The sequence below is a fragment of the Lagenorhynchus albirostris genome, chromosome 4 (genome assembly GCF_949774975.1).
Source record: "Lagenorhynchus albirostris chromosome 4, mLagAlb1.1, whole genome shotgun sequence".
Taxonomy (NCBI): domain Eukaryota; kingdom Metazoa; phylum Chordata; class Mammalia; order Artiodactyla; family Delphinidae; genus Lagenorhynchus; species Lagenorhynchus albirostris.
The window spans coordinates 12,771,717-12,784,605 of record NC_083098.1 but is presented as its reverse complement, the minus strand read 5'-3'; the positions used below and the strand labels follow the sequence as shown (position 1 = coordinate 12,784,605).

Below are 12,889 nucleotides of genomic sequence, written 5' to 3'. Positions count from 1 at the left end.
CGATGGGGTATGATATTAATCTACATAGAATGTGATGTTAAGAATGCACATTACTATCTCTAGACTAACCACAGACAAACAAAACTACAGAGAAATACAGCTAAAAAGCTAAGAGGGAAATAAAATCAAACACTAAAAAAATTCAATTAACCCAAAGGAAGGCAAGAAAAGAAGGAACAGAGGGAAAAAATGAGATACACAGAAATCAAATAGTAAATTATAGACCTAAACATGACTATTCAACAACTCATCAGGAAGACATGATGATTAAAAATGTGTATGCTCCTAATAATAGAGCTTCCAAAAAATGAAGCAACGACTGACAGAAGTGGAGATAAAGTAATAGAGAAATAGTTTTCTATTATAGGAAATATTGTAAAATTTAGCTTTATATTGTCATCAGTTTTTGTTTCCACAAAGTTCATGAAATAGTATTGGTGAGATTTGATTCAACACCGCCACCTAATGCTTTGCCTTACACTTATTTTACATGAAATTAGCTTCCAAGGGTTATAGTCAACCTTTAGATATGTGATAAACAAACAAACAAGCAAACAAATAAATGCTTACCTTAAACACTAGTTCTCCCACCAAGCCATTCCATGTCCCATCTTCTTGTGGGCTTCCATACTTGTGATCCGGTGCAACATAAATTTCATAGTTAAAACCCAGGTAGTTAGATAAGGCATCCAAAACATCAATGGAGAAGCCTTGGTATTTCTTTGGCTTACCCAGGACATTTTCAGAGACCATTACAAAAGGTTCTTCCTACATGGAAATAAGAGAAATCCTTGATGTCAATCGATATTGCTCTCTTAAAGCAAACATTAATTCTTCAAAGAGTTTTGCTTACAAACAGTCTAAAAATTGGTTTTATACTGTGTGAGAATAACTTAGAAATATAACTTATGTGTTATTAATGCATCACTTTATCAAACAATGTTTAATCACCCAGTTTCTTATCAGCTCTCATTTTATTATTACCATATCAAAAATTAGATGAAAGTGATTATAAAACTTCAGGAACCGTGAATTCATGTTTCTTGCCGTCTCAGGACCAACCTAAGATTCATCAATAATAAAATCATATTTAGGAGATCATGAATTTGTTTCTCTCCTCAGGCAGTTATTGTTTGTTTATGTCAAAATATGTAAAATAATATTTTAACAGATATAAACTACACAGAATTTTTTGAAAAGATGAAAAACTTCTAAGAACATATAATTTAGCTAAAATTTATAACATCACATTTACTGGGAGTTATTTGCTAAGTAATTTTGAAACTTGGATATAAACACACATTTCATTGCAAAAGTAATTTCTTTACTACTGTTATGAGAAATTCACTTACTTTTTGGGTAATTTGTGTAATTTAGTAAATTCAGCAAATTGGTTTCAATTTCCACCTCTTTCATCTTTTTGCATTGTTGTCCTCTTACAGTTAACAAATAGTGCCCTTTCACTTTTTAGAACACCTGGTGTTAAGAGCGGTAAATTGGTTTGACACATGCTGGCAGACTACAGAAAATTAGATAATCTATTTCTTAATTTCCTAAACTTGTTCAGGAATCTTTCAACAACAGTAATATTTACATCCATAGTATGTATATACACCCAGTCCTGTGGGCAGGTTAAAATCTATCCTGGGTCTAAGCCAGAATACCCAAGGATTTTAGCTTTGGATCATTTTTCCTTAGGGACTCACAAAACAGCCTTCACTGAGTGGTAAAATAATACTTTGCTTTTAGCTCTTACTCAAAGACACTAAGTAAGCGCCTTATAAAATCACTACGTCTATTATAGGAATATTGTCCACCATAACATTCAGTTTTCCCATGAGATAAATTTTTAAATTGTTCAGAGCCAAGAGAGCTTCATTTCAGTAATGCCTTTTTTAAAATAATGAAAATGTAAATAATTATTTAGCTATCCCATTTCACTTTGGATACCCAGGAGATTATGATGCTCATCTATAACTATGTTGATATTGTGTTATTTGTAATTTTTAAAAAATCTTAGTTTTCTAAGCTACTGGTATTATTTTTTTAAAAAACTGGTCTTGTTTAACCATTTATATCTTATTTTATAGTAAAATAAATCAGTAAATAAATAGTTAGATGAAGGATGTGACTGCTGTTTCTTCCCCAGTAGTGTTCTCCTCTTTGTCATTAATTATATGTATCTATTTTCATTTTAGCACTACTGAGAATAAAGACAATCCATAGTCTCCCTTCAGGCAAGATGAAACCATGTGACCAATTCTGACAAATGTGATGTAGGCAGGGTGCTTTGTGCAACTGTTCTTCTGTCCTTTCTACTTATGAACACGTATTGGCTGGAAGCTCTGGTAACTATCTTAGATCACACATAATAGAGAAATAAGACAGAAGAAGTCTATGTCCTTGGCACTTGAAATGCTATAGAAGAATGACTGACTCTCTCGGGTTCTAGAATATAAGAAAAATTTAAAATTTCAATTTCTTGTTGTTAAGCTCCTGATTTTTTTCCTGTTTTAGCAGTATTTGATGCTAATGAATAATGACAGATTGATATATCAACAGATGAGAGGTTTTGAGAATGAATGAAAATTTCTAACAATACTGACTTTAATCTAAATGATATCAAATGAGTGAAAAGTAAAAATTCAACAAATCCTTTAATACAATATATAAAATACAGAACATCTTCTTGATTCCAAATATAAACTTCCCGCTAATATGGCAAAATTTGCTTCTGTCCATTTGCTTGTCTGGACAAAATACAGACCTAGCTAATGACTATGCATTGCACAAATACTCTGAAGTGGGTCATGAAGTTATTAGATTCAGAATGGGTTTAAGAAATTCCAAAATACAGATCATATTCAGAGAGCATGTAAATAAGATCAGGAAATTCTAGAATTAATTGGGCATTGATTGTTTATATCATGTTGTACATGCTGGCAACAGAGAGCATGTAATTATTTCCTTACACACATTTCATTCATTTCTATATTTTGAACATCTATCCACTGACAAACCAATGGAAAGATGCTTCATGAAAAATCTTATTATTTGACTAGTTCCTCTACCAATAATTTTGGACCATATGTATTCTTTATTTATCCATGGTCTTTAAAATCTAACAAATCTCTTAGGTACAGCAGCAATTTAATCACCAGGATATGCAAAACCACTCTTTAAGGTGACACCTAAAAAATTAAGAAGACTAATTAATTATAATGCAGAGCTAACTGCTCTATGTGGCAAAAATAATATCCAAATGTATGCTTTCATATGAAATAGTGATTCTTTTTCATTTTGATTATCTTTAGAACAATTGTTTAATATGTTAGATTATGTTATATTTGCTTAATATGCTGAATTTTCCCCTAGAAATGACTTTTTAATTCCAACTTTATAAGTAAATCCCTAGGCAAATGGATCCCTTTCAAAAGTTTGTTGTCAAAATCTGCTTCTAGCAACATCAGCTACAAATGATTAGAGTTACAGAATAAAAATGGTTATACTAAAGGTTGTTTTAAAGACTGTTGATGAATTATTGATGAACATGCTTTTTAAATTGTACATCCTAACTAAACTTTTATTACATCTTATCACTTCTCTTCTAGATCAATGTTTTTAAGCTTTGTTTTTAAGCTCTATTACACATTTGGATCACTATGCATAAGTCCTACCTCAGACCACTTGTGTTTTATGAGGACAATAAAACAATATATTGGACAGGTAAACATAGCAACAGAAATTAGACTGAAGCTCTGGGACCTATAATAGAAAAGATACTTGTTCCTTCTCTACGGCAATACTGAGCTTGGTTTAATCACTTTTATCAATGCACCTATTTCCAAAATTTATTCATTCATTGACTTATCCATTTAACATGCATTAAGCAGTTACTGCATCAAATTACTACACTCAATATAGTGAGAGATATGGTAAAAAGTCATGGACACCACTTTCAAAATAATCATAACCTAGTATTGGAAAATCTACGTACTCAAAAAACATAAAGCAAAACTCAAGCAACCTGCAGCATAACTGGTACAAACAGAATATAAGAGAAATAGAAAGGAAACTGTAAAAAAAGGAAAATCACCATTTTGGGGGTTACAAGCCATGTACTATTTTAACAGATAAGAAAAACTAGAAACAAAAGTTTCAACTCAAAGTCACACAGTAAGTTACAGAGAGGAGGCATCGTCATAACTCAACTTACTTCAATATTATATTTTTGGACCTCAAACTTTTCAATGTATGGATTAAAATCTAAAATGCCATAATTTGTTTCATATTTTAATGCAGTTGAAGGTGGTGTGAGACTGATAGACTCCAGATTCCTGACAGGAAGGAAAAATAAAAACCCCACAATCCTCTAGGAAGTATTTTCATTTTAGGTCTTACATTATCCCTTCAAACGATTGGTTGAATACAATGTCCACAGCAAAAGTCAAAGATACCATGTAACAGGAAGTTGTATTTCATATATAAAACCAGCAGAAGTAATATGTAACAGAAACAGATCTTTCAAGGACTCAGTTACTAAAATTTTCAGATGCATATTATAAAAATTATGTTTACTATTTTTAAGGAAATAAGGGGAAAACTTTTTTGGCAGAAAATTGGAAACTAAAGGAAGTATCATTGTAGAATTTGAAAAGAACTAAACAGAAATGTAAGAATTAAAAAAGACAATGACCAAAGTTAACAAATATCTAAGTTTATCAGCAGATTAGAAACAGATGAAGAGAGAATTAGTGACCTGTTATAGGTCAGAACTAATATCCAGGGTACAAAGGAATAAACAAATAGAAAATCCAAAAAGAAGGGTAAGAGATGAGAAGCAGAAAGAAATGTAGTATGATAATACAAATACTGCGAAGGATATGAGGAAATAGGAGCTATCATGACCTTTGCTGGATGTTTAAATTTGTACAACCACTTTGAAAAACATTTTACATATCTAGTAGAGATTGAAAATCCTTATATGCAGTTAATTTTGCCTGGTTTTGAGAGTTACATACACATTTATCTAGTATGAAGATATGGATAGCTATGTCCTAGCAATTTCACTCCTTGGGTATGAACGCTAGAGAATCTTGGGCACCAAAATATATGCCCAAGAACATTTATAGCAGCATTGTCTGTAATAGCCCAAATCTGGAAATAATCTAAAAATCCAAATGTCTGTCAACATGGAAAAGTAAATATATTGTGGTATATTGATGTAATGGAATATTAAACAGCTTAAAATTGAAGCAAGCAGAGCGATACACAGTAATACAAATGAACGTTTACAAGAATCATGTTGAGTGAAAAAAGCAGTACTCCAAGATAACAGTTTGGTTCCATTTTTGTAACATTCAAGAACAGGTAAAATAACTATGTATTTAAGGGTACATAGTGGAGACACTATAAAGAAAATCAAGGAAGTAATCAGCTCTGGGTGGTTGGCCCTGGGATGCTGGAGAGGGTATGATCAGAAAGATACACAAGCAAAGATGGCTCTTGCGGTAATGACGATATTCTGGTGTTTTTGTTCTGGGCAGTGGTTACTTGGCTATTACTTTACTTTTAATCAATTAATGGTTTAAACTTTTTTCTGTATGAGTGTTATATTGCAATATCAACAAAAATAAAGAAAATTATGTTAAGTGGGAGTAGATAATGGAGGGTGTTGAAACCATATTAAGGTTACTGTCTTATTTGGCAGGGAACTGGAGCTTTGTGGAAGGGAAATAGCATAATCAGAAAGTAATTCTGAGAGAAGAGTGTAGAATGGATTGTGGCAGAGTGAGGACTAAGGGTCCTTTGCAACCATACAGACAGGAGATTATGGCCTGTGCCTATCTAACATATATTTTAAAAGTGTGTACAGGTGGCTTTCTGTCTTCTATTATAGGGACAGGAAGAAGAAAAAGAGAAATTATAAAATCCTGCCTTTAAAATTCATTTCCCAGCAATTAGTTTCAAAGAGTATTAATAGGACTGAATCTAAACTGGTGAAAACCTGTCCGCCTATTAAATGAAAACAAATTGCAGACTTCGATTTGCTGATCATTTGGATGACAGATTCTCTAAACACAATCCTCAGCAACTGGAATAAATGAAGCTTTCACAGAATGCCTGTAGTTTATCAATCTAAGTGCATTAGCATGAGGATCCATAGACCTGCTTATAGAAGAGTGTTTCAGTGGTTGATAATTTTCATATTAGCAAGGATTTATTCACATCACTTGTTGGGTTATTAGATAATAACTTGATAATCCTGAATTTGTATTCAGTCACTTAAAAATATCTCACGCTAATTGCTTAGTTGATTTACAACACTGCAACTTGCAGATTTTGTAGCTAATTCCCATATTTAGTAAGTATTCAATATTGTTTGCTAGTGATAGAGTTTGGAAAAAAGCATCTGACATTTTTGATAGGTGCAAGCAACAAGCTCTACTGTCAAGGCTTTACTAAGGGCTGTTTAGAGGTTTCAATATGCACAACTTCACAGAATGAGGGGATGGCCAAAACGAGGCATGAGTCACTGGAAATTCCTTACGATTCTACTCACATATGTGGCTCAAAGACATTAACGAGAGAATGAGAATATTTCTTAGTGACCTGTTTAAAAATTTTTTCCCCAAAAACTGTGCTCCTGGCTGAAGCAAACAAGAACTGTCTTTATGCACAGTGTGAGCTTATATTTTGCTTGGGGATGACACATTCCACTGCGATATATGCAGAATTAATGACTATCACTGTCCTTGGAAAAGCCTCGCTATTTTTATAGAACATATACGAATATTAGAAACGACTACAAGTTAAAAAAGGCAAAAGGTATGGAGGCTGTTATTAAAAAGATATCAAAACACCAGGACAGGAAAACAAAACTGAGGAACATCAGGGGAGGAATAAACAATCTAGGTGCTATAAAAGCAAAAATATCTGAGTTGCATGGAGAGAAGAAAAGCTCGTCACAGGGATATGCAATGAAAACATTGTTAAAAGGGCTCCTGCAGAAGGATTTTATGGAGCAACAAAGATTTAGAAAACGTTGCACTAAACTTACCTTTTAAAATCTTTGCTTAAATATTTTTACCAGACAATAAGATTCAAATTATAAGTAAACAAAAATATTTAGTCATTCTAACTTCCTAAAGCCATATCTTACATATTATTTCTGATTCCTATTTTGTAAGCAATTATTTAAGTGATAAAAACACTTTAAATTGAACATAAAGTTAAAGCTATTAGTATGCGAGAAAGTTCATTTTCACAATAAAATGTTCGCTTTTGTACATTCCTTTATGATCATGAAATGGCTACATTTTAGTGACTTAACGGAGGGTGGCAAAACAAAATAAAGATGTTCATTTTGTTTTCATGAGAATCTGAATAAGATGCTGTAACTGGGAGTACAAGGTCATCAAGGACAACAGGCAGTCACAGCAATCCTAAGTACATTCATTAGTTCTCATTTATTGGTTTTGCCTAGCATGCATTTGAAAATACATTTTTAGGAGGCTAAGATTCTTATAGACCACAGGGTTACCGCATACAAACTTAGAACTACTAGGCTTTTGGTTTGCTTTCTGAATATGAGTGCTGGATAATATTTTCTGTGTATTTGGTCCAAGTCTTCATTATTTTGCTAAATTTAACACCCAAGTGAATCTTACAAGGGCACAGCCACATGCAAGAGTCAACTCTATTCCATAAATATTGTCAGAAGTTTACCAGTACAGAGTACTTTGTAGATGCAGTTATGTCAAGGAAAACTATCATGGATATGTTTTGAGCTACAGCACATTACAGCTGCGAGGAGTGACTAGCTCTACCAAATGTCAGAAGTCTATAAAATATTTAACTGAAGAACTTGGTAAAATTTGACTTCAAAATGATGATAATGTTTACAAACTCTCTGGTTGATACAGTCATATTCCTGTAAAAATGTTGTCAAGAACAGTAATGTTAATAAATGTCAGCAGAGCTTTATGATATGACAGTCTATGTCAGCATATAAAAACATTTAATAAATGTAAACTGAAGCTAATTAAATATCAGAATTCAATGAAAAGCCATTTAAAATTAAACTTGGGATGTTTAGGGCTAGTGGTATATCCATCCAAAATAATATTATTACAGGAAAATAGCAGAAATTCAGATATTTATTCAGTCATTCAAGTGTTAATGCCAGGCACATGCTATGAATACAACAGTGAACAAAGCAAACAATAAACAAACATCTCTGTCCTGCTAGACCTACGTTCTAATGGGAGTGATGGACAAGAAACAAAATAAGTAATATATATGTTATGTCATATGATGATAAGACTTGTGGGGGGGAAATTAAACAAATGAGAACAAAGAGCATAATGAGAAAGGGTTGTACCTTCAGTTAGGAAGAGCCTCTGCAGAAAGAACACTTCAGACTGAAGAGAGAGTTAAGTGCAGATGTGTCAGGCAGGAATCTCGCTGACATGATTGAGAGACAGAAGGGAAAGTAGTGTGGCGGGAACTGTGGGAGCTAGGGTCAGATAGGAAATGTCTGAGAGGTAATGGGTGTGTGTCTGGTGGAGCTTAAACAGTACCTTTAAGCCCCTGTGATGACTTCTGCTCTTACTTCAACTGAGATGGGCAGCCTGATGGGCTGTGAGCAGAGGGGGTTGTGATCTGCTATGTTCTAACAGTTTTCGAGACGGTTGATAGTTGCTATTGACAAGAGACTAGAGGGGCAAGGACAGAAGCTAGGAGAGCAATTAGGAATCCTTTGCAATAAACCAGGGAGCTAGGCAGTGAAATGGATATGATGAGAAGTAATTGGATTCTGGGTATATTTTGAAGGTAGAACTGATGGGATTTCACTGATATATAGATGTGGGGTTATCAGTACTTAGTGAGAAGTGATGGAATGCTATGCTATACTTCTGGAAATCCTCAGTGGAGGCCTCAGTCTTGAGAAGAGTATGGACTTCTGAGATTCTCCCTGAATGTTCTATTTGGTGTATGCATCATAATTATATCAGAGGGATTAAAACTTTCAATCAGTGGACCGAAGTCCTCAGGGCGAATATTCAATACAGAATCAAAGACAATATTTTGAAAAAACCTACCGTACAGAATACAAAATTAATACACATTCAAATTTAACAGAAGGAAAACATGTACTTTCTTTTTTTCCTGCACATTTGTGACTCACATAGTCAGTTAAAAGAGAAATAATATTTATCAGAAGAAATAACAATCATTAAAATCATAATCTTTAATGCTTAAATTTTAAAAGGACAAAGTTCAATACCAAACATTAAGAGTGAATTATTTATTTTTGTTCTCTGAATATACCTTTGGGAAATACAAATTTTAAAAAGATGAGTTATTTATAGCTCATTGGATTGGCAAGGATGAAAAAGAATGTTAATGTTTATCAGCAAACATATGAGGAAGCAAACTTCCTTATATACCACTTATGTGAGTTAAATATGGGACAACCTTTTAAGCACACAAATTCACAGTCGGAAAGGAAAGACTTTCAAATTTTTGTGTTATTTATTTTGGTAATTTTACAACTAAGGAGGTAATCATAAATAAGCACAGGTATGTATCTAAAAGAATGTTCATTGCAAATTCTCTAGTGAGAACTTGAAAACAAACTAAATGCCTGACAACTAGGGATTGCTTTCTAAAAAATCTCTATGATAGACTATTAAACAGCACATTCAGCTGTCAACTTCAGTGTCTTAATGCCCTGTTAAATAGTTATCTGCTCAGAATTGGGCCACAGGAGGGTTTTTTAACAAACTAAGAGGAACATTTTAAAGTTTGGGATTGGTTTGTTTTTGTTTGTCTTACAGAGAGATTCAAAACATCACTGTAAAAACATTACTTTCATTTGCATTCCAACATTATTTCAGGAAATGAGACATGGAAATGTTGAGTTTCAGTTGGCATTCTGGGAATTATATACAACCCTGAATAAATTAATGGAAGTTTGAGGCAACTGTAAACATAATTCATTAAGTAGCTGAAAAAAACTATTGATCACATCTGCTGTATAACAAAGGATATTTATTTACATTAAAATATTTATTTACATTAAAAATATTCACATGTATTTTATATATTTTATCTTACTACGTGAAGTAAGTCAGACAGAGAGACACAAATATCATATGATATCACTTATATGCGGAATGTAAAAAAAATGATACAAATGAACTTATTTACAAAACAGAAACAGATGCACAGAATTAGAGAATGAATTTATGGTTACCAGGGGGGAAGGATGAGGGGGGAGGGATAGATTGGGAGTTTGGGATTGACATGTACACACTGCTATATTTAAAAACAGATAACCAACAAGGACCTACTGTAAAAATAAATTAAAAATATATTCATATGTATTTTGCTGAATGGGAAGAAATTATACAAAACTATTTATGAGTATGGGTGCCTTAGTCAATTCAGGCTGCTATAACAAGTTACCATAGACTGGGTGGCTTCAAGAACAAACATTTATTTCTCACAGCTATGAAGGCTAGGAAGTCCAAGATCAATGTGCTGACAGATCCCGTGTCTGATGAGAGCTTGCTTCCTTTGTCTCACATGGCAGTGAGCAAAGATATCATCTTTCTCATGTCTCTTCTTTTTTATTTATTTTTTTATACAGCAGGTTCTCCTTAGTTACCCATTTTATACATATTAGTGTATATTGTAAGGGCACTAATCTGATTCATTAGGGCTCTACTCTCATTACCTACTTACTGTAACTCCAAGGCTCCACCTTCAAATACCATTGCATTGGAAATTAGGCTTTAACATATAAATTTTGGTGGGACACAAATATTCAGTCCATAAGAGTGTGCACTTTTAAAATTTGAAAAAAAAGTAATAATAATAGCAGCAAACATCCATATAGGACTTACTGTGTGGTGGGCACTTTCAGATGCTTTTTGTATATTTATGCCTAGCTATCCTGAGTTTAGAATCATAATTATCTCTGTTTTTATGGATAAATTAACTAGGTTTTTTTTAGCTAGTAAGTGACAGACACTGAAATATTAGTAAGTTTTTGAAGGAGAAATATGGATGATTTTGTTAATTTTCATTTTCCATGTTTTCTAAGTTTTTGTCATCGACTATGTAACACTTGTATCAACACGTGTTGAATAAATGAGTCTGAAGCATGAGGGAGAGGTCAGGGTTGGAAATAAAAATTTGTTTATAATTTTCAAGAAAGTAAATGAAATCATTCAGAGGTAAAGTATAGAAAGAGTTAGGGATGAAATTCTGGAAAAAGAGACTCCAATGAAGGAGGCAGAAAGAATAGAGGTCAGAAGTAAATGAGGGGAAGACATGGTTGGAGGATGCAAGAAAGGACAGTTTCAAGAAGGAACAAGCTGCTGTAGATTTCAATGCAGGTGAGAGGTCCAGACAGAGAAGGCCTGGAAACATCCATTTCATTTGTCAGGTAGGAGATCATGAAGACCTTCTGGAAAGCAATTTCTTTGGAGAAGTCAAAATAGAAACCAATAGAAGCTAGTGGTGTGAGGATAAAAATAAATGACGAAGTGAAGATAGAACTGAAGTCTGAGACATTTGCATTAGAAAGAATTAGTAGAATAAAGAGGATTCAGGGTCAAAGAATGTTTTTCATCCAAAGCATGTTTTCAGGCTAAGGGAGGAAGCAAATAAAAAATAGCAACAACAACTACTACTATTTACATTTTGCCTGTCATCATCCTTATCACTTTACATTAATCACCTCATTTAATTCTTGGAATACTCTGGTTTTGCTACTGTTTCACAAATGTTCTCATTGTGTCACAAATGAGAGACCTGAGATTTGGGGATAGAATAGATAACTGAGCTTATTAGTAAGAAAGATTGAAATTTGAATCCAGTGTTTGATCCTAAAGTCTGTATTCTTTTTCTTTTTTATTATTGAAGTATAGTTGATTTACAATGTTGTGTTAGTTTCAGGTGTACAGCAAAGTGATTCAGTTATATATATAAAAATGTGATTCTTTTTTAGATTCTTTTCCATTATAGGTTATTACAAAATATTGAGTATAGTTAGTTCCCTGTGCTACACAGTGATACCTATTGTTGGTTACCTATTTTATATACAGCAGTGTGTATATGTTAATTCCAAACTCCTAATTTGTCCATCTCCCCCTTTCCCCTTTAGTAGCCATAAGTTTGTTTTCTATGTCTGTGCATCTCTTTCTGTTTTGTAAATAAGTTCATTTGTACCTTTTTTTTTTTTTTTAAAATATTCCACATATAAGCTATATCACATATTTGTCTCTCTCTGGCTTACGTCACTTGGTATGATAATTTCTAGGTCCGTCAATGCTGATGCAAATGGCATTATTTCATTCTTTTTATTGGCTGAGTGATACTCCATTGTATATATATACCACATCTTCTTTATCCATTCATCTGTCCATGGACATCTAGGTTGCCTCCATGTCTTGGCTATTGTGAATAGTGCTGCAATGAACTTTGGGGGTGCTCAACATTGCTAATTATTAGAGAAATGAAAATCAATACTACAATGAGGTACCACTTCACTCTGGCCAGAAAGGCCATCATCAAAAAGCCTACAAACAATAAATGCTGGAGAGGGTGTGGAGAAAAGGGAACCCTCTTGCACTGTTGGCGGGAATGTAAATTGGGTACAACCACTATGGAGAACAGTATGGAGGTTCCTTAAAAAACTAAAAACAGAACTACCATACGACCCTGCAATCCCACTCCTGGGCATATATCCAGAGAAAACTATAATTCGATAAGATAAAGCCTGTATTCTTAGAAGTTAATTTAGACTGCCTGCATCAGCATTTGGGTATGTATGTGTGTTTGAGGTTGGGTAGGAGGTTCAGAAACTACATGGTAT

General features: G+C 33.4%; 1 protein-coding gene across 2 annotated transcripts in view; it reads right to left on the bottom strand.

Moving 5' to 3' along the window:
- GRID2 (glutamate ionotropic receptor delta type subunit 2) overlaps positions 1–12,889 on the bottom strand; it is a 1,331,651-nt gene that overhangs the window by 306,052 nt on the left and 1,012,710 nt on the right. For both annotated transcript variants that reach the window (XM_060147100.1, XM_060147101.1), the window contains one exon: positions 571–768. In XM_060147100.1, coding sequence (XP_060003083.1) covers positions 571–768 — 198 coding nt within the window. The remainder of the gene's footprint in view (positions 1–570; positions 769–12,889) is intronic.